Genomic DNA, 22,861 nt, shown 5'->3' on the forward strand with positions numbered 1-22,861 from the left:
TGGTAAAATAGCCCTTACACAGCCTGGAGGTGTGTTGGGTCATTGTCCTGTTGAAAAACAAATGATAGTCCCACTAAGCCCATACCAGATGGGATGGCGTATCACTGCAGAATGCTGTGGTAGCCATGCTGGTTAAGTGTGCCTTGAATTCTAAATAAATCACAGACAGTGTAACCAGCAAAGCACCCCCACACCATAACACCTCCTCCTCCATGCTTTACGGTGGGAAATACACATGCGGAGATCATCCATTCACCCACACCGCGTCTCACAAAGACACGGCGGTTGGAACCAACAATCTCCAATTTGGACTCCAGACCAAAGGACACATTTCCACCGGTCTAATGTCCATTGCTCGTGTTTCTTGGCCCAAGCAAGTCTCTTCTCCTTATTGGTGTCCTTTAGTAGTGGTTTCTTTGCAGCAATTCCACCATGAAGGCCTGATTCACACAGTCTCCTCTGAACAGTTGATGTTGAGATGTGTCTGTTACTTGAACTCTGTGAAGCATTTATCTGGGCTGCAATTTCTGAGGCTGGTAACTCTCATGAACTTATCCTCTGCAGCAGAGGTAACTCTGGGTCTTCCATTCCTGTGGCAGTCCTCATGAGAGTAAGTTTCATCATAGCGCTTGATGGTTTTTGCGACTGCACTTCAATAAACTTTCAAAGTTCTTGAAATGTTCCGTATTGACTGACCTTCATGTCCTAAAGTAATGATGGACTGTCGTTTCTCTTTGCTTATTTGAGCTGTTCTTCCCATAATATGGACTTGGTCTTTTACCAAATAGGGCTCTCTTCTGTATATCCCCCTACCTTGTCACAACAAAACTGATTGGCTCAAACGCATTAAGAAATTCCACAAATGAACTTTTAAGTGGGCACACCTGTTAATTGAAATGCATTCCAGGCGACAACCTCATGAAGCTGGTTGAGAGAATGCCAAGAGTGTGCAAAGCTGTCATCAAGGCAAAGGGTGGCTATTTGAAGAATCTCAAATATAAACTATATTTTGATTTGTTTAACACTTTTTTTTTGGTTACTACATGATTCCATATGTGTTATTTCATAGTTTTGATGTCTTTACTATTATTCTACAATGTAAAAAATAGTAAAAATTAAGAAAAACTCTTGAATGAGTAGGTGTGTCCAAACTTTTGACTGGTAGTGTTAATATACAGTTGAAATCAGAAGTTTATTAAAACTTGTTTTTCAACCACTCCACAAATGTCTTGTTCTTGTTAACCAACTATAGTTTTGGCAAGTCGGTTAGGACATCAACTTTGTGCATGACACAAGTAATTTTTTCCAACAATTGTTTACAGACAGATTATTTCACTTATAATTCACTGTATCACAATTCCAGTGGGTCAGAAGTTGACTGTGCCTTTAAACAGCTTGGAAAATTCCAGAAAATGATGTCATGGCTTTAGAAGCTTCTGATAGGCTAATTGACATCATCTGAGTCAATTGGAGGTGTACCTGTGGATGTATTTCAAGGCCTACCTTCAAACTCAGTGCCTCTAAGCTTGAACATCATGGGAAAATCAAAAGAAATCAGCCAAGACCTCAGAAAAAAGGTTGTAGACCTCCACAAGTCTGGTTCATCCTTGGGAGCAATTTCCAAACACCTGAAGGTACCACGTTCATCTGTACAAACAATAGTATGCAAGTATAAACACCATGGGACCACGCAGCCGTCATACCGCTCAGGAAGAAGACGCGTTGTGTCTCCTAGAGAGGAAAATATTTTTGTGCGAAAAGTGTAAATCAATCCCAGAACAACAGCAAAGGACCTTGTGAAGATGCTGGAACAAAGAGGTACAAAAGTATTTATATCCACAGTAAAACGAGTCCTATATCGACATAACCTGAAAGGCCGCTCAGCAAGGAAGAAGCCACTGCTCCAAAATCGCCATAAAATAGCCAGACTACGGTTTGCAACTGCACATGGGGACAAAGATCAAACAATAACAAAAATAGAACTGTTTGGCCATAATGACCATCATTATGTTTGGATGAAAAAGGGGTGTTAGGCCTACTGCTGCTAGGTAGCTCTCTCTCTGCTCTCCCCCTCCCCTCTGTCTGTCCTTGATTGCAGGAGTGAAGTCTGGTGTGCGGGAGTCAGGGTTCCAGCTGCAGCTCATTCACCTTAATCACCTCAGCCTTTAAGACCCGGTCAAACTTTCCACTCATCGTCAGATCATAGTCAAGACAACCATATATTTGGAACCTGACTCCTGCCTCCGCTTCACTCCTGCCACCACCATCCTGCTCTCCACTATCGGGCCTCTCCTTTGGACTCACCACGGACACTAGGACATTACGGTACCACACCTGCCCTGACCTGGATCTGTACCCTCCCTGTAACCTGGACTTGCTCTTCCCCATTTATTGGAAACCTGGACTATTGAACATTATAATAAACCTGTTAAAACTTCTCTGGCTTGGTGTACTTGTCTGCATTTGGGTTCTATCCAGTTAAATCATAACAAGGGGGGCTTGCAAGCCAAAGAACACCATCCCAACCGTGAAGCACGGGGGTGGCAGCATCATGCTGTGGGGGTGCTTTGCTGCAGGAAGTGCACTTCACAGTGCACTTCACAAAATAGATGGCATCATGAGAAAGGAAAATTATGTGGATATATTGAAGCAACATCTCAAGACATCAGTCAGGAAGTTAAAGCTTGGTCGCAAATGGGTCTTCCAAATGGACAATGACCGCAAGCATACTTCCAAAGTTGTGGAAAAATGGCTTAAGGACAACAAAGTCAAGGTATTGGAGTGGCCATCACAAATGGGCAGAACTGAAAAAGCGTGTGCGAGCAAGGAGGCCTACAAACCTGACTCAGTTACACCAGCTCTGTCAGGAAGAATGGGCCAAAATTCACCCAACTTATTGTGGGAAGCTTGTGGAAGGCTACCCGAAACGTTTGACCCAAGTTAAACAATTTAATGGCAATGCTACCAAATACTAATTGAGTGTCTGTAAACTTCTGACCCACTGGGAATGTGATGAAAGAAATAAAAGCTTAAATAAATCATTCTCTCTACTATTATTCTGACATTTCACATTCTTAAAATAAAGTGGTGATCCTAACTGACCTAAGACAGGGAATTTTTACTAGATTAAATGTCAGGAATTATGAAAAACTGAGTTTAAATGTATTTGGCTAAGGTGTATGTAAACTTCTGACTTCAAATGTATATATATACACACTACCGTTCAAAAGTTTGGGGTCACTTAGAAATGTTCTTGTTTTCGAAAGAAAATCATTTTTTTTCTCCATTAAAATAACATCAAATTGATCAGAAATACAGTGTAGACATTGTTAATGTTGTAAATTGCTATTGTAGCTGGAAACGTCTGATTGTTCATGGAATATCTACATAGGCGTACAGAGGCCCATTATCAGCAACCATCAGTCCTGTGTTCCAATGGCACGTTGTGTTTGCTAATCCAAGTTTATCATTTTAAAAGGATAATTGATCATTAGAAAACCCTTTTGCAATTATGTTAGCACAGCTGAAAACTGTTGTGCTGATTAAAGAAGCAATAAAACTGGCCTTCTTGAGACTAGTTGAGTATCTGGAGCATCAGCAATTGTGGGTTCGATTACAGGCTCAAAATGGCCAGAAACAAATAACTTTCTTCTGACACTCGTCAGTCTATTATTGTTCTGAGAAATGAAGGCTATTCCATGTGAGAAATTGCCAAGAAACTGAAGATCTCGTACAACGCTGTGTAGTACTCCCTTCACAGAACAGCGCAAACTGACTCTAACCAGAATAGAAAGAGGAGTGGGATTGCCCAGTGCACAACTGAGCAAGAGGACAAATACATTAGTGTCTAGTTTGAGAAACAGACAGCTCACAGGTCCTCAACTGGCAGCTTCATTAAATAGTACCCGCAAAACACCAGTCTCAACGTCAACAGTGAAGAGGCGACTCCGGGATGCTGACTTTCTAGGCAGAGTTGCAAAGAAAAAGCCATAAAATATTGATATGGGCAGTCTGAGATATGGCTTTTTCTTTGCAACTCTGCCTAGAAGGTCAGCATCCCGGAGTCGCCTCTTCACTGCTGAAGTTGAGACAGTTTTCAGCTCTGCTGACATAATTGGAAAAGTGTTTTCTAATGATCAATTAGCCTTTTAAAATGATAAACATGGATTAGCAAACACAATGTGCCATTGGATTTTTTTTAAATTCCATTCTTTTACTTTTAGATTTGTGTGTATTGTTAGATATTACTGCACTGTTGGAGCTAGGAACACAAGCATTTCGCTACACCCACAATAACATCTGCTAAACATGTGTATGCGACCAATAACATTTGATTTGATATGAAGCTAAAATATTACTAATATTGTGTGAAAATAGAGCAAGTACTGGATGTTGATTGCTGCTACAACTGCACTAAAACTAGGACAAATTAGAGGCCATTGGAAAACTATGCAGGCAATCCATGCATCTCAAACACAAAAACCTACATTCAAGAAAAATTGTTATGGTTTATGTATGAAACATTTATCAAAATACTGGACACCAATCAGTACGATCAAATGCCAAATCACACCTATCCTTTGTTTGAATTACAAGCGTACATTTTAGTCATCAATTGTTCACAATAAGTATGATACTGTATGCTCAATCATCACCACACGACAAGTACCACTCTGGTTTACCTGGTGTGCTCGTCTCATACGAGCAAAGAAAGCTTCCTTCTATAGAGTTGACAGGCAAACCAAGAAATGAAGAAGCAATTAAACACTTTGTTGATGCTTAAATAACCATAATCTCATCAAGACCAATGAAAATGTAATCATGTGATGGTCTCTAAAAGAAGATGCATCAACAAACAAAGTACTGTGTACTATCTCAGAGACTGCTAAGGCTTTCTGGTGAGGTTCTAACCCTAGTAATAAATTGTGAATTCATGGAGTATACAACCAAACTCTGCCTCCACATTTGCCACTACGAGGACATTCACACTCAGTGTTCTCTATTATAACTCATTTAGCAAACCCATTTCACAGCAAGAGAAGATCAGCTCTTACTCAGAAAGTCAGGCTACTTAATTAAGAAGAATTTGAGAGAGAACATTGAGCATTTAGGTGCCAGAGATGCAGGAATGTAAAGGTTTTCAGCACGAGAAGAAGCCGCTTTGCATCATAGAAAGCACCAGGAAGCTGGGATTGAGCTGAGGTCCACAGGAGTATGGAAAGTCTCTGCTGGCCAGTTGGCCAGATCATCATCTGTGACTCACCTTGTCCCCCTGGTAGACCCCAGGCAGCTGCCAGTAGTGGGGCTCCTGGCCCAGGTAGTCAAAGTTGCTATAGGAGAGCTGTGTGCCATCGGTGGATACTTCCACGGTGAAGCCGGTGGAGATACGGTTGGTGCGCTGCCGGTTGACCAAAGCAAAGCCCTGGAAGTTGCCAGGGACAAAGACGGACGACACCTGCAGGACACAGAGGAAGGAATGATCAACCAGTCTCACTCAGAGAGACAGGAAAAGCTTCAGAAAATGGAATCGTTTAATTCAGTTCAGAAGAGCTTTATTGGCAATTGGAGTGCTCTCAAAGTAGCTGTAAGTATCGGTTTGTGTGTTGAATTGCCAATTCTTGTATTGGTCATTGTCATGTCAAACTCAAAATAATCTGGGACCAGGGCCAGCCTACACTCAAAGTGCTATCTTCATATATATTTTTTAATTTAACCTTTATTTAAGCCGGGAGTCATGCTGAGACCACGGTCTCTTTCGCAGATCACATCAATAAACAACAATTACACTATACATATCTATACTGAACAAAAATATAAATGCAACATGCAACTATTTCAAAGATTTTACTGAGTTACAGTTAATATGAAGAAATCAGTCAATTGAAATAAATAAATTAGGCCCTAATCTAGGGATTTCACATGACAGCGAATACAGATAGGCATCTGTTGGTCACAGATACCGTTAAAAAATGGGCCTCACAATGGGCCTCAGGATCTCATCACAGTATTTCTGTGCATTCAAATTGCTATCGATAAAATGCAATTGTGTTCATTGTCCGTAGCTTATGCCTGCCTGCCTGCCCATACCATAACCCCACCGCCACCATGGGGCACTCTGTTCACAACGTTGACATCAGCAAACCGCTCGCCCACACAACACCATACACGTGGTCTGCGGTTGTGAGGCCGGTTGAACGTACTGCCAAATTCTCTAAAACGACGTTAAAGGCGGCTTATGGTAGAGAAATTAACATTAAATTCTCTGGCAACAGCTCTGGTGGACATTCCTGCAGTCAGCATGCCAATTGCACGCTCCCTCAAAACTTGAGACATCTGTGGCATTGTGTTGTGTGACAAAACTGCACATTTTAGAGTGGCCTTTTATTGTCCCCAGCACAAGGGGCACCTGTGTAATGATCATGCTATTTAATCAGCTTCTTGATATGCCACACCTGTCAGGTGTATGGATTATCTTGGCAAAGGAGAAATGCTCACTAACAGGGATGTAAACAAATTTGAGCACAACATTTGAGAGAAATAAGCTTTTTGTGCATTTGGAACATTTCTGTGATCTTTTATTTCAGCTCAAGTTCAGTGTACAGTATATACAAATCAATTACACAAAAAAATACTTTACTCATTTATTTTATTAAGGTAGTAGTTTCCTAGTTCTTGTTGCCTGGGTACCTGGTCTCTGTAGTTGGAGGAGCTGGAGCACTGCTGTGTGACGCCCATGCAGAAGCAGGACAGGCAGCCATCTTTGTTGTCTGTGCTGATGTGAAAGGTTCCCTGCTTACAGTTGGAGCAGGCAGGGCCCTCGACGTTCATCTGGAACACAATGATTTATAGTGTGAGAGGGGAACTAACCATAGAAATAGAACATTGACTTGAATGGGAATGCCATGCTAGTAATTCTATTTCTATGGGACAAACTATCTCACGGAAGTAACCCTCAGAAGTGGATAAGGATATTTAGATTTAGATTTAGAGAGTTTAATAGTCACATGTACAGGGCTGCAGATGTAATTACAGGGTACAGTGAAATTATGCAGGACAAAGTTAAATAAAACAATACAAATATAATAAAAATAGATAATAATAAAACAGAAATAATAATATATACATATTAACAACTGTGGCAATGATAAATGTCCATTGGGGTGGGAGCAGGGTAAATGTCCGTTGAGGAGGGAGCAGGTAGCTGGCTAGTGGTGGCTATTCAGCAGCCTGAGTCTGGGGGTAGAAATTTGGCCAGACTTACAGGTTTTGCCATGATGTTCCTATACTGCCCCCATCTGAGTGATGGGTTGGGAGATGTCAATGCGGATGGTGGTTATTAGGAAATACTTACAGAAGCCTTGGTTTGCTTACCTTGCAGCGACACACACCATTTCCATTGCATCCTTCACTTCCTCTCTGGTCACAGTTGTAGCAGTTACCTGTAAACATGCCACAGCAGAGGTTTTCACTCTGTGTGCCTTCATTCTATCAAATACTATCATTTAAATTGTGTTGCTAACAGCTGCAGCCTGTTAGCACTGTGTAATAACACTCTTAACTGCCCCTGAGGGGATAAATAAAGCTATATTGAATTGAATAATCCATATACATACCGTTGAGGTCATTGTTGCCAACACTACACCTCTGGCCGAGCTGGGGGTTGCCTGTGTACCCAGCAGCACATCTGAAATGGAGAATGGTGAACATTTATACTTTAAAACAAACATTTCCAGTCAAAGAGGATACATTTTTCAAACCAAAGGAAGGAACAATGGGGGTAGGAAACTGGGCGAGCTGTGTGAGGAGATAGATACGTGATGAGACTTGTCCTCACAGCACACTCTTGGCCCAGAGTAGACACATTAAAATACATTTCTGTGAAAAGACTATGGATACAAGCTATACAATAGAGTTGTCACATTATTAGCCAACATCCAGAATGTATTCATTGTGGATGTCCGTTGTCGACGCACTATTAATTACCCAAGTCCCCTGCATGTAAATAATCTGCATTGTTTTACCAAACAGACTCAGACTCACAGAATAAAACATGCTTAAATACAGCTTTGTTCCACCACTTGAAAATCCACTGACTTTTGAGTTTCCCAGATGCAAAAAGAGGATAAAAGATATGTATTGCCAATGTTGGCGTTAGACAAAGCACAGCCAATGCTACAACTCTCAACGTGTCAGATGTTGAAACCATCTCTCCTCTAATAGGTTTCTAGATGATAAACCGGTGGCGGCTGCTGATTGGCTGATCTACCGGTAGTTTCTTTGAGAAGATATATAAAGCAATCTGTGCATTTGAACAACAGTATAAATACACCTATTTCACTTTGGCATGTAAAAAACCAAATGAGCACTGCTGCACATGCTGCCACTGTTTTGAATAGATTAGATTATACTATTTAGAACTAGCAGCCAGCTCACGAAGGAATGAGTGCACCAGGGAGAACGCAACAAGCATGCAGATACAATAAGTGAAAACACATGATCTAACTTGGGATTTCTAGCTAAAATAATGTCACAAAGCATGATGCGCTAGCCCGTTAACGTTCACTCTGAAATAACCTCATATTTCCTCATATTAGTTTAGAAAGACTTGAAATTGGCGTGGGAGCTAGCTATAGAGAGCTTGTTGCTTATCAAAGGTAGATAACTGGTTATTTGACCCCAAGAAATGACCAAACTATTTCTCAATGTTTCTCAAAATTACTGTAACTGGCTAATAATTTGATCATGCGTTGTGATTCACCCGGTTTTATGCTGTTTTAGTCCACACAACATGTCTCCCTGTCACCTACAGTAAAACCTGATGAACACTGTGGGGGGAAACAATAAAATTGGCCAGCCACAGTCATGCTTTTTTGTCCTACCAGATCCGCGATGAGAAGGTTCTAGCTTGTGTATCCCTCTGTCCTTTGACTCTTCTTGGATGTAAATGTCTGGTTTATCAGGTCCCAGGCTCCCATGACTGTTATGATTATTTATTTACAAGTTCATTGCTATTTGTTTTTTGGTTTAGCACCATCTGTACCTGACAGAGCAGATTTGTCTCACGTGCGGCAGAAATCCACCTGGCGCGAGAAACTCATTGGGAGGGAGACTAGAGCAGACCCAGAAGTTCTGACTCAGCGCACATTTGAGCATCCCAGGACAGTCCATTTGCTTTGTGCTGTTATAATTCATGCAATGAAATCCTGTGATTTCATTGGGGGCAGTTCTCCCTCATAGAAAACAGCTGGCAAAGCAATCTAAGCAATGTTCGCATGGCCTATGCGCCCGCGGAGCTGCTGGCAGTCACTGAGACCAGAGTAGTAAATAACTGAACAACTTGTTTTGAACAATATATTTTTGAAACAGGCAAATTTACATATTTACCACACATTTATGAGCATTTAAAACTATAATATAATATACTGTATATGTTCTTTAAAAATATATACACTGCTCAAAAAAATAAAGGGAACACTTAAACAACACAATGTAACTCCAAGTCAATCACACTTCTGTGAAATCAAACTGTCCACTTAGGAAGCAACACTGATTGACAATACATTTCACATGCTGTTGTGCAAATGGAATAGACAACAGGTGGAAATTATAGGCAATTAGCAAGACACCCCCAATAAAGGACTGATTTTGCATGTGGTGACCACAGACCACTTCTCAGTTCCTATGCTTCCTGGCTGATGTTTTGGTCACTTTTGAATGCTGGCGGTGCTTTCACTCTAGTGGTAGCATGAGACAGATTCTACAACCCACACAAGTGGCTCAGGTAGTGCAGCTCATCCAGGATGGCACATCAATGCGAGCTGTGGCAAGAAGGTTTGCTGTGTCTGTCAGCGTAGTGTCCAGAGCATGGAGGCGCTACCAGGAGACAGGCCAGTACATCAGGAGACGTGGAGGAGGCTGTAGAAGGGCAACAACCCAGCAGCAGGACTGCTACCTCCACCTTTGTGCAAGGAGGAGCAGGAGGAGCACTGCCAGAGCCCTGCAAAATGACCTCCAGCAGGCCACAAATGTGCATGTGTCTGCTCAAACGGTCAGAAACAGACTCCATGAGGGTGGTATGAGGGCCCGACGTCCACAGGTGGGGGTTGTGCTTACAGCCCAACACCGTGCAGGACGTTTGGCATTTGCCAGAGAACACCAAGATTGGCAAATTCGCCACTGGCGCCCTGTGCTCTTCACAGATGAAAGCAGGTTCACACTGAGCACGTGACAGACGTGACAGAGTCTAGAGACGCCGTGGAGAACGTTCTGCTGCCTGCAACATCCTCCAGCATGACCGGTTTGGCGGTGGGTCAGTCATGGTGTGGGGTGGCATTTCTTTGGGGGGCCGCACAGCCCTCCATGTGCTCGCCAGAGGTAGCCTGACTGCCATTAGGTACCGAGATGAGATCCTCAGACCCCTTGCGAGACCATATGCTGGTGCGGTTGGCCCTGGGTTCCTCCTAATGCAAGACAATGCTAGACCTCATGTGGCTGGAGTGTGTCAGCACTTCCTGCAAGAGGAAGGCATTGATGCTATGGACTGGCCCGCCCGTTCCCCAGACCTGAATCAAATTGAGCACATCTGGGACATCATGTCTCGCTCCATCCACCAACGCCACGTTGCACCACAGAATGTCCAGGAGTTGGCGGATGCTTTAGTCCAGGTCTGGGAGGAGATCCCTCAGGAGACCATCCGCCACCTCATCAGGAGCATGCCCAGGCGCTGTAGGGAGGTCATACAGGCACGTGGAGGCCACACACACTACTGAGCCTCATTTTGACTTGTTTTAAGGACATTACATCAAAGTTGGATCAGCCTGTAGTGTGGTTTTCCACTTTAATTTTGAGGGTGACTCCAAATCCAGACCTCCATGGGTTGATACATTTGATTTCCATTGATAATTTTTGTGTGATTTTGTTGTCAGCACATTCAACTATGTAAAGAAAAAAGTATTTAATAAGATTATTTCATTCATTCAGATCTAGGATGTGTTATTTTAGTGTTCCCTATATTTTTTTGAGCAGTGTATATATTTTTGTTTGTTTTACCAATCACAAGCGGGGCGCCGCCCAAACACCCTACTGGGCGGGACGCTACTGTGATGAACTGAGGAACCCATTTGCGCAAGTTTGCATTAAAAGTAACATTTCCATTTTAAAAGGATGTGTCACCAAAGGAAACCTTGATACAGAGAGCAGAGCAGAGAAAATCAACAGGAGAAGTAAGAGACACAAAACTAAAGTTGACCTGCAGAAAGAGGCATCATATCTCATCATGATATGACACTGAGAAGCTGAGAAGAATTATGCCCAGTGCCTAAGCAAGCTGAGGCACTCTGGCCTTCCACCAAAGCTCTGTACAGCTGAAGAGCCCTGCAGGCCAAGAGGCCAGGCTACTCTGGGGGAGAGCTACCCTAGTTTATCCAGTTCTTACCTCGTCACTGGAAACTCCACAGTTGAAGAGCCAACCAACGCACAGCTTCAACGGGACTTAAATGCAATAAACTCGCTTTGAAAATACCTGTCCAGTCTAGCTTTACAGTAAGACACTAAAAAGGTTTTTGGAAACTATCTGACCAATTCATGATGAAGCCAAATCTGGATATTGTTGACGTAAAGAAGGGATTGATATTTCACATTCTTCATGCTGCTATTTGTGTTATGCACAGTAAGGTTATAGTACATTGAAGAAGACACAAATTTGAAAAAAGTGTTCAAATTAAGTACAATCATAAGGCAGCAAGGGCATAATTAATGTTATAAAGTACATAATATCTCATATACATGGATTACATTTGCATACACAATCATATCATTACACATCCAATAATAATAGAAGATGGAATCGAAACATAGATTTACACCTGAACATAGCAACGGCCGATACCTCAGGCAAACTCACTTCAAATGCTTCACTTACAGCTGAGTACAGTGCTGTGTAGTGTGCATATACTTGCATGATTGTGTTACACCAATTCTTGGGAAGGTTATCGGAATTTTGCAACCCTAATCCTGCCTCGTGTGAGGCAACTCACCACTGAGTCTTAAACTGACCTGCAGTCAGATTTAATTAACAACATACTGACGTCAGCATCCTACAGCTGTGTTTCACTCTGTACAAGGTTGGAAAAACACGTGACGTGTGTGTGTTTCCATTCTGTCCGATGTTGCTTACGAGTTCTCTCAGCTGTTTGAGCAAAGGGAAGGGAAACATAGTCTTGTCTCAGCGTCGTTTTAATGATTGATGAAAGACCAGACCGAAAACTGGCCTTGTGGGTTTATCTAACATTGTTGGAACGGCTAGGAGTGGATGTTTGCGTTAGCATGCTGATGGGTACACACACACACACACACACACACACACACACACACACACACACACACACACACACACACACACACACACACACAATTGCTTATACAAACGTGCTTATGCAAGTCTGAGGTCCTGAGTGCTCTGGAGCAGGTTTTTATCAAGGATCTCTCTGTACTTTGCTCAGTTCATCTTTCCCTCGATCCTGACTAGTCTCCCAGTCCCTGCCACCACCATGATGCTGCCACCATGTTTCACCGTAGGGATTGTGCCAGGTTTCCTCCAAACGTGACGCTTGGCATTCAGGCCAAAGAGTTCAATCTTGGTTTCATCAGACCAGAGAATCTTGTTTCTCATGGTCTCACCCTTTGAATATGGTAACTGCAGTGTTTCCCCTATATTCATGCCACCGCTGCAAAAAATATTATGTAATTAAAAAATATATATATGGATAGTCGTTAGCTCAATTAATGGAATGCAATGGGAACAGCTAGCATTTCATTGTGCTAACGCTAGTAGCAATGCACCCCCCACCCCCTGCACTGAGGCTAGGAAACACTGTCACTACCAATAAATCTACGATAATCGAAAATTTCAACAAGCATTTTGCTACCCCTACCCCGGCCACCAGCTCTGCACCCTCCGCTGCAACTTGCCCATACCCCCCGCTTCTCCTTCACCCAAATTCAGATAGCTGATGTTCTGAAAGAGCTGCAAAATCTGGACCCCTAGAAATCAGCTGGGCTAGACAATCTGGACCCTTTCTTTCTAAAATTAGCCGCCGAAATTGTCGCAACCCCTATTACTAGCCTGTTCAACCTCTCTTTCGTATCGTCTGAGATCCCCAGAGATTGGAAAGCTGCCGCGGTCATCCCCCTCTTCAAAGGGGGTGACACTCTAGATCCAAACTGTTACAGACCTATATCCATCCTGCCCTGCCTTTTGAAAGTATTTGAAAGCCAAGTTAACAAACAGATCACCGACCATTTAGAATCCCACCGTACCTTCTCCGCTATGCAATCTGGTTTCCGAGCTGGTCATGGCTGTACCTCAGCTACGCTCAAGGTCCTAAACGATATAATAACCACTATCGATAAAAGACAGTACTGTGCAGCCGTCTTCATTGACCTGGCCAAGGCTTTTGACTCTGTCAATCACCGCATTCTTATTGGCAGACTAAATAGCCTTGGTTTCTCAAATGACTGCCTCGCCTGGTTCACCAACTACTTCTCAGATAGAGTTCAATGTGTCAAATCGGAGGGCCTGTTGTCTGGACCTCTGGCAGTCTCTATGGGGGTGCCACAGGGTTCAATTCTCGGGCCGACTCTATTCTCTGTGTATATCAATGATGTCGCTCTTGCTGCTGGTGACTCTCAGATCCACCTCTATGCAGACGACACCATTTTGTATACATCTGGCCCTTCATTGGACACTGTGTTAACAAACCTCCAAACGAGCTTCAATGCCATACAACACTCCTTCCGTGGCCTCCAACTGCTCTTAAACGCTAGTAAAACTAAATGCATGCTCTTCAATCGAATGCTGCTTGCACCAGCCTGCCCGTCTAGAATCACTACTCTCGGCGGCTCTGACTTAGAATATGTGGACAACTACAAATACCTAGGTGTCTAGTTAGACTTTAAACTCTCCTTCCAGACTCACATTAAGCATCTCCAATCCAAAGTTAAATCTAGAATCGACTTCCTATTTCGCAACAAAACCTCCTTCACTCATGCTGCTAAACATGCCCTCGTAAAACTGACTATCCTACCGATCCTTGACTTCGGCGATGTCATTTACAAAATAGCTTCCAACACTCTACTCAGCAAATTGGATGTAGTCTATCACAGTGCCATCTGTTTTGTCACCAAAGCCCCATATACTACCCACCATTGTGACCTGTACGCTTTCGTTGGCTGGCCCTCACTACATATTCGTCGCCAAACCCACTGGCTCCAGGTCATCTATAAATCCCTTCTAGGCAAATCCCTGCCTTATCTTAGCTCATTGGTCACCAAAGCAACACCCACCCGTAGTATGCGTTCCAGCAGGTATATCTCACTGGTCATCCCTAAAGCCAACACCTCCTTTGGTCGCCATTCCTTCCAGTTCTCTGCTGCAAATGACTGGAACGAACTGCAAAAATCTCTGAAGCTGGAGACACTTATCTCCCTCACTATCTTTAAGCTTACCGATCACTGCACCTGTACACAGCCCATCTGTAATTAGCCCACCCAACTACCTCATCCTCATATTGTTATTTACATTGTTATTTATTTTCCTCATTTGCACCCCAGTATCTCTATTTGCACATCATCTTCTGCTCATCTATCACTCCAGTGTTAATACTAAATTATAATTGTAATTATTTTGAACTATGGCCTATTTATTGCCTTACCTCCATAACTTACTACATTTGCACACACTGTATATAGATTTTCTATTGTGTTATTGACTGTACGTTTTGTTTATTCGATATGTAACTCTGTGTTGTTGTTGTTTTTATCGCACTGCTTTGCTTTATCTTGGCCAGGTCGCAGTTGTAAATGAGAACTCGTTCTCAACTGGCTTACCTGGTTAAATAAAGGTGAAATAAAAAATACATAAAAACTGTGGGACCTTATATAGACAGGTGTGTGCCTTTCCAAATCATGTCGAATCAATTGAATTTCCCACAGGTGGACTCCAATCAAGTTGGATGATCAATGGAAACAGGATGCAATTTCGAGTCTCACTGCAAAGGCTCTGAATTCATGTAGTCCCCTGTAGCTCAGTTGGTAGAGCATGGCGCTTGCAACGCCAGGGTTGTGGGTTTGTTTCCCAAGGGGGGCCAGCACTCACTAACTGTAAGTCGCTCTGGATAAGAGCGTCTGCTAAAATCACTAAAATTTAATTAGGTATTTCTGTTTTTTATTTTTAATAAATTTGCAAACATTTCTAAAAACTGTTTTCACTTTGTCATTATGTGGTACTGAGTGAAGATTGATGAGGAAAAAATGAATTTATCCATTTTAGAATAAGGCTGTCACTTAACAAAATGTGGAAAAGGTAAAGGGGTCTGAATACTTTCCGAATGCACGGTAAGTCTTGAGGTAGTCTGACCCACTGGGCTCAAGGAAAATAGCACCAAACAATATTTCAACAACTTTTGTATAATTTAAAACCTTTGAATATGGTAACTGCAGTGTTTCCCCTATATTCATGCCACCGCTGCAAAAAATATGATGTAATTAAAAAATATATATATGGATAGTCGTTAGCTCAATGAATGGAATGCAATGGGAACAGCTAGCATTTCATTGTGCTAACGCTAGTAGCAATGCACCCCCCACCCCCTGCTACCCTTGCCACCGCTGCTCAAAATAATCCTAGGGGAAACACTTAACTGTATATTTTTTCATGACAGGATTAGGCTATTGTGCAACTGATCAAATAGTCACAAAATACAGCTTTAAACACAGGAACAATGTTTGCCTCTATTTGAAGAAGTTCATTTCCACTCATGCAGTCCTTTATCAAAAACATTCATTTTCCATTTTCCATAGATAAAAAATATATAATAAAAGCATAAATATCAGGACACACAGGTCACTTAAGATACATTTTGAAATTAGTTCAAGTTTTAAAAAATATAAATGTCTCTAATAATCAGGGATAATTTTGACAGGAATGGTCAGCCTTCCTAGAACAATGTGAAAAGAACCATCGGAACCATCTTGCTTCTGTTTCTTGTTCTTTTGGGAAGACTTTTCATCATTGCCTTGGAGTAGTTTGAGCAGGTCCAGAACATTAGACTGGTGCTGGGATTTCTTCCTCTGTGGGGATCTCTTGGAACTAGTAGTTTTTACTTTACTCTTCGTGGTTGACTTAGAACGCTTCAAAGAAGAGGTGGTTTTGGTTGGTGCCAACGTGGTGGTGAGAACTTTTTTAGAGTAACTTGTTTTGGCTTTTGACACTTCCTGGACTTTGTGAGACGGTGGGGCCAGCTGGTATGAGTCTGGAGCAGTGGTTTTCCCATAACCTTTGTTTGAGTGGGATGTTTCTCTTACAACTGTATCTGTGATTTTAAACATTGGGTTGAATCTTTGAATCAAGTGCAACTAATCTTGCTCCTTGCACGAGAAGCATCCTCTTCCTTTTTAGCAGCTTGATTATGTGACTTGGATGATGTAGGATTTTTTGACACCTGTGTTGGAGGCTTAAGTTTATGGGATGGTGGTGCCAGCTGATATTTAGTGGCAGCCAGGTCTTCTTTAGCTTGCCCTGGTTTTGATTGACTTGTCTGTGTTGAGCGCTTATTAGCTGTCACAGGAATCTTCTTGGCCATCGTAGTCTCTGTTTCAGGCTTTGTTGCAGTACTTGGCCTAGTGCTAGGCTTTGTTGTACTATGTGGTCTAGTGCTAGTCCTGGGTTTACTTACGGTAGTATTTTGTCTTGTGATGGACTGTGAAATAACATGACTTTTTGTGGTTCTAGTTAATAATGGTTTAGGTTTAGGTTTTGTAGTTTGTCTGTCTTTGAATGTTTGGGAAGTGGACTTTGTGTTGACAGTTGGTTTGTGCTTTTTATTCCTCTGAGGGGTTGTTGGGGCTTTCTTAGCAGGGAGATGGGACATTGGTAAACTTTTGGGGACTGTGGCTCTAGTTTGTGACCTGGTGATTGTTGATTGAATCCTGACAGTGGGTCGCAGTGTTGTCGTGGTTGTTCATTGAGAAGTCCTGACGATGGGTCGAGTTGTAGTAACCCCTGGCACTAAGACTGTAGAGATTGGTGGCAGTGCCTTTGCCTCTTTAGCAGACTGTGAGGTGTGTCTGACGCGTTTCACCTTGTTCATCTCCTGAGCTAGGGCAGTAAACCCATCTATCACGATCTCCAGACGACCCTCCAGCCTTCTCAGCCGAGTTTCCATGTCTGTGTAGCTACTTTCCAGCTCTTTCTTCTCCAGGGCAGACTGTGACTGCAGGGCCAGGAGTGTCTCCAGCTGGGTGCTGAGCTTGCTCTGCTGGCCCCTCATGGCCTGGATGCCCTCCTTGATGTCCAGGATTTTGCTCTCCAGCATGCTGAGGTGCTGGTTGAAGCGGTTCATGTGGAGCCTCATTAGGAACTGGAAGCTGTGCTCTCTAACCTCAGGGCTGGGTGTGTTCAGTGATGGGACCCTGGGTGCAGTCCTATTCAGGTGGACTCAAACCATGTCGGCTACGGGGGTAGTTGTGGTTGGACGAGTAGTGGTGGTAGGGCGAGTGGTTGAGCGAGTCGTAGCAGGTGGGCGAGTAGGGATGGTAGGGTGAGTAGGGATGGTAGGGCGAGTGGGGATGGTAGGGCGAGTGGGGATGGTAGGGCGAGTGGGGATGGTAGGGCGAGTGGGGATGGTAGGGTGGCTGGTAGTGGACAGTAGGCTCTGTGTGGGAATGTATGGCCTTGGGCTATAATCTGTGTCTTCTTCTTCTTCTTCCTCCTCTGGCTGTGTGATGCCACTATAGTCTGTGTCTTCCTCCTCCTCCTTGGCTGGCTCTGGGCTGTAGTCTGTGTCTTCCTCCTCCTCCTCCTCGTCCTCCTCCTTGGCTGGCTCTGGGCTGTAGTCTGTGTCCTCCTCCTCCTCCTCCTCCTTGGCTGGCTCTGGGCTGTAGTCTGTGTCTTCCTCCTCCTCCTCCTCCTCCTCCTCCTCCTTGGCTGGCTCTGGGCTGTAGTCTGTGTCCTCCTCCTCCTCCTCCTCCTTGGCTGGCTCTGGGCTGTAGTCTGTGTCTTCCTCCTCCTCCTCCTCCTTGGCTGGCTCTGGGCTGTAGTCTGTGTCCTCCTCCTCCTCCTTGGCTGGCTCTGGGCTGTAGTCTGTGTCCTCCTCCTCCTCCTCCTCCTTGGCTGGCTCTGGGCTGTAGTCTGTGTCTTCCTCCTCATCCTCCTCCTCATCATCATAATCCTCCTCCCCCTCATCCTCTTCTCCACTGCCCTCTGGCACCACATGTTTCTCCAGGCTAAAGTTGAACACTGCCTCATCACACCCCGGCGGGAGGAAGCCCTCATTGTCCTCTTGCAGGTACGGGTCCACACAACTTTCTTGTTTTCTTAATGATCAAAACATTCAAATCAGACATAGGGCAGGCATGGAGGCTCAACTTATCAAAACATACCGATGTTTATTTACCCAGTCACCGCATCATCATCTTTGCACCTCGAGTAGCAAAGATTCGTCAAACAGATGTGACATTCGAAATGCCACCTCTAGATTTATGCCTCAGAGAGAGAATATGTTTACATAGCCCGGGCATAAACACGGACAGCATTAGCCCACAGCTTCTAAACCTTTCAGAAAGCAGTAATGCACAGCTGGAGCAGAAAACGGTACACTGAAAAGGTTCTGGCAAAGCTGAATCAAAGGAGAGAACTGAAGCTGAAGCAAAGGAGATCACTAAAGCTGAAGCAAAGGAGAGAACTGAAGCTGAAGCAGAGGAGAGAAAGCAAAAACCATGTGACATGAGGTTTCCTCAGGATACAACTACAAGTCCAAACACTCCTAACGAAAAACTTGGTTTCACCACTTATTGGCTTTTACGACTTTTACGACAACAAATGTACAATCACACCTTAGCATATCACGTATAATCCCATAGTAAACATTTTTTACAAAAATGCCCATTGATAAATACAATGTTCGCTAGCCAAGCTCAATAATCCACTACACATATTGACCTGTCAAATAGCATAAAAAGCACTGCTACTGCAGAGACCAAACTCTACACACAAAAACCTTTACTAACTAACTGGAATGGGTGGCATTGATTTGAGCTTTGCTTCCACCATACCACTCCACTAACACATACCAATCAATCATGACTGGTTGGAAAGACTGGTTGAAAGAGGGATGCAATGGACAGACATGCTACTATACCCCTTTTGTAAATGAAATAAGTGGGTGCCAGTGCCAGACCTGTCACCTCTGCTTTGCTGCGCTCCGGCCAGCCCAGCACCCCCCAAACCACTGACCACTTAACAGCTTGACTGTAAGGATGGAGGGGATAGAGAGAGAAAGAGCTGAATATGAAGAGAATCGTACCTTTCGCAGCGCCGGCCAGTGAAGCCTGGGGGACAGTTATCACAAGTGGGCTGACCATCCGCGTCCTTGTAGCAAGACTGAGAATACCTGCATGAAGACAGAGTCTTCTATCAGAGACAGTGTAGCCTACAGCCCGTATAATATTAATGGGGTTACCTTTGAGAAAATAGCGTAACTGTATGACCAGTCACTGACAGATCGGCTATCTTTACAAAGAGCAGGTTGACCCCACATAATTAAATAGTATCTCTATGAGGTTGACCAGCAGGTGAATGGATACGTTTATCAGTAGAATAAAGATCTTCATAAGAGGATAAGTCTGGAGCTAGAGTTCCAGAGCCATTGATCCATGTAAAGGTGTAGTTCTGTGCAGCTGTAGAGTCCATGAGGAGTGAACTCACTGGTTGCTGGTGGAAGTGCCAGGGCAGGGGCAGGGCTGACAGGCCTGGGGGCCGTCCGTCACAGGGTTGCCGTAGAAACCTGGCAAACAGCGCTCGCACCTTGGGCCGGCCGTGTTGTGAAGGCATTGCTAGAAAAAGGAGACACACGAGAAGGGAGAGAGTGGTGGATCCATCCATGGAACAGTGAAATCCTATTATGAGCTAATGTGTGTTCTGAATCTGTTTCCACATGTTGCGATTTGCCAAGAAACCATTAGCGGATTCCATAGCAGACTTGAAAGCCAGATGCAGCTGTAGTACTGTACTACTGGCATACAGTACAGTAGTAGGGTGGAGTGACTTACCAAGCACGCGCCTGTCTCCTGGTCACAGCCGCTGGCGTGGCCGTTACAGTCGCACCTCTCACAGGTACCCAGGTAGAGCCCAGAGCCTGTACGGGTGTAGCCCACGTCACACTCCTGTATAGAAACAGACATGGAAGGAAAGACATGGAAAAACCCCTCAGGCCATGTAGTGATAGAAATGTATACAGTACAGTAGATTGTCTTGTTGCTCCATTACAACATGCTCTAAGAATTCAACTCTGTGTTTCTTTCCAAGATGTCTACTGTGCCATTAAACAAAGTGATGGAGCTTTACGACTAGGAGAGGTAACAGAGGAACAGCTATTGTATTGGTTGTTCTTGTGTCATCAGGATAATGTTTATGTGGTGTGTGTGTGTGTGTGTGTGTGTGTGTGTGTGTGTGTGTGTGTGTGTGTGTGTGTGTGTGTGTGTGTGTGTGTGTGTGTGTGTGTGTGTGTGTGTGTGTAAAGTACCTGGCATGATGGTCCTTTGTAGCCTTGGGGACAAGCACACTCCTCCACTTCAAGGGCACGTTCATTGCCTGTGGAGCGTGCCACTGCAATGTCCATTCGGATGTCTGAAAGACTGGACAACAGACAACAACACAGGTGAGATAACAACAACAACAACAACAACAACAACATCAGCCACATGGTCTTTCCAGTAAGTGTCCTAAATGATTCTTTAGAATCATCATTATGTGGTAAACTACAGCTGATTTGAGATACTACTCAATATGTCTTCCTTCTCCTACCGACACTATAGTTGACTAGAGGTAGATCTCAATAGTACACGTAGTCTGGCCCTCTCTTACCTGGTCTCAGCCATGTTGTCAGCGTAGGTGGCTCTGATCATGAAGACAGTAGTATCAGCCAAGGCCATGAGGAGGTGCTCACGAGTACAGGGCTGTCCATCGGCACGCCTCCATGCAGACTGGTAGGAGAAAACACAGGGAGAGACAGAGAAATGAAGCTCAGTGTAAAGTTCTGCCTAGGCAAAGTCAGGATTAGAGCTGGCCTCCTGTAGCTCAGTTGGTAGAGCATGGTGCTTGCAACGCCAGGGTTGTGGGTTCGTTTCCCACGGGGGGCCAGTATGAAAAAAAGTATGAAAAATGTATGCACTCACGTCGCTCTGGATAAGAACGTCTGCTAAATGACTAAAATGTAAAAAAAAAGGATTATATCCAAGAATAGGATTGGGATTAGCAATGGAGTTAATGGTAATCTAATTACGTAATCTAAACAAAATCATCCACAAAGACAACATTGTATTACATCTTAATGTTAAGATAACAAACTGTTTATTATCAGTTTTTCTTTTAAATACGCACACACACACACACACACACACACACACACACACACACACACACACACACACACACACACACACACACACACACACACACACACACACACACACACACACACACACACACACACACACACACACAGTGACACACACCTCTCTGAAGGTGACAGTGACGGTGGCGGGTACGCGGGGGAGGGGCTTTGTCTGGGAGAAGTGTTCCAGGAAGATGCCGTTGCCTTGGAGAACCACATCCGGCTGTCCGTCAATCACCAGGGAGCGTTGCCGGGGCTCATAGCGCACAGTGTAGCGCAGCTCTCCGCCATAGGCTGTCACCTGGCAACAACATGTCAGATGTCAGAGAGAAACGTTCTCCACTCGATGGTGGAAAGGTATTTCACCCCATAAGGCTAGCTGGGTCATGGATCATCATGATGACATGTGCATGACCATGAACCAGAAGTAGAGAGCTTCTCTTTGTTTATGTTAAGCCTTTATGTTGAGAGAGCATGTGGACGGTGAAATCTAGCCTGACCACATTTATTTCACACCTTGCTTCCAGAGGGAAGACTACTAAGTCAAAATACGGTGGATGACAGTTTCTCCTGTCCCCATGATCTAGTGGAGAAATAAAGTGTCATAAAGACGCCACTCATCTCCCCCACCCCCCACCCTCTACCCTTGTCTCCCCCCTCTCATCTAGTCTCCTCCATATCACCTTGTCCCTCCGCTCTCTACTTGTCTCCCCCATCTCCCCCGTCATCCCCCTCTCTTCCCCCTGTAACCCGTGTCTCCCTCCTCTCCCCCAGTCCCCTCTCTTCCCCCTCTAACCTGTCTCCCTCCTCTCCCCTAGTCCCCTCTCTCCTTCCTCTCCCTCTGTCTCCCCCCTCTCCCTAGTCCCCTCTCTTCCCCCTCTAACCTGTCTCCCTCCTCTCCCCTAGTCCCCTCTCTCCTTCCTCTCCCTGTCTCCCTCCTCTCCCCTAGTCCCCTCTCTCCTTCCTCTCCCTCTGTCTCCCCCCTCTCCCCTAGTCCCCTCTCTTCCCCCTCTAACCTGTCTCCCTCCTCTCTCCTAGTCCCCTCTCTCCTTCCTCTCCCTGTCTCCCTCCTCTCCCCTAGTCCCCTCTCTCCTTCCTCTCCCTCTGTCTCCCCCCTCTCATCTAGTCTCCTCCATATCACCTTGTCCCTCCGCTCTCTACTTGTCTCCCCCCATCTCCCCCGTCATCCCCCTCTCTTCCCCCTGTAACCCGTGTCTCCCTCCTCTCCCCCAGTCCCCTCTCTTCCCCCTCTAACCTGTCTCCCTCCTCTCCCCTAGTCCCCTCTCTCCTTCCTCTCCCTCTGTCTCCCCCCTCTCCCCTAGTCCCCTCTCTTCCCCCTCTAACCTGTCTCCCTCCTCTCCCCTAGTCCCCTCTCTCCTTCCTCTCCCTGTCTCCCTCCTCTCCCCCTAGTC

At 44.5% G+C, this 22,861-nt stretch overlaps 1 protein-coding gene across 4 annotated transcripts in view; it reads right to left on the reverse strand.

The window, feature by feature from the left end:
* The window catches only part of hspg2 (heparan sulfate proteoglycan 2), a 207,518-nt gene that overhangs the window by 49,747 nt on the left and 134,910 nt on the right, over window positions 1-22,861 (reverse strand). For 2 of the 4 annotated variants that reach the window (XM_045207053.1, XM_041845707.2), the window contains exons 24-34: window positions 21,571-21,750; window positions 20,921-21,039; window positions 20,580-20,691; window positions 20,107-20,220; window positions 19,763-19,890; window positions 19,362-19,448; window positions 7,614-7,684; window positions 7,372-7,439; window positions 6,688-6,828; window positions 5,264-5,455; window positions 4,683-4,721 (exon numbers count right to left, since the gene is read on the reverse strand). In XM_045207053.1, the coding sequence (XP_045062988.1) occupies window positions 4,683-4,721; window positions 5,264-5,455; window positions 6,688-6,828; window positions 7,372-7,439; window positions 7,614-7,684; window positions 19,362-19,448; window positions 19,763-19,890; window positions 20,107-20,220; window positions 20,580-20,691; window positions 20,921-21,039; window positions 21,571-21,750 (1,251 nt within the window). The remainder of the gene's footprint in view (window positions 1-4,682; window positions 4,722-5,263; window positions 5,456-6,687; window positions 6,829-7,371; window positions 7,440-7,613; window positions 7,685-19,361; window positions 19,449-19,762; window positions 19,891-20,106; window positions 20,221-20,579; window positions 20,692-20,920; window positions 21,040-21,570; window positions 21,751-22,861) is intronic. The other 2 variants (XM_045207055.1, XM_045207054.1) reach the window with 1 other exon arrangement.

This window comes from Coregonus clupeaformis, chromosome 24 (genome assembly GCF_020615455.1).
Source record: "Coregonus clupeaformis isolate EN_2021a chromosome 24, ASM2061545v1, whole genome shotgun sequence".
NCBI classification, from domain to species: domain Eukaryota; kingdom Metazoa; phylum Chordata; class Actinopteri; order Salmoniformes; family Salmonidae; genus Coregonus; species Coregonus clupeaformis.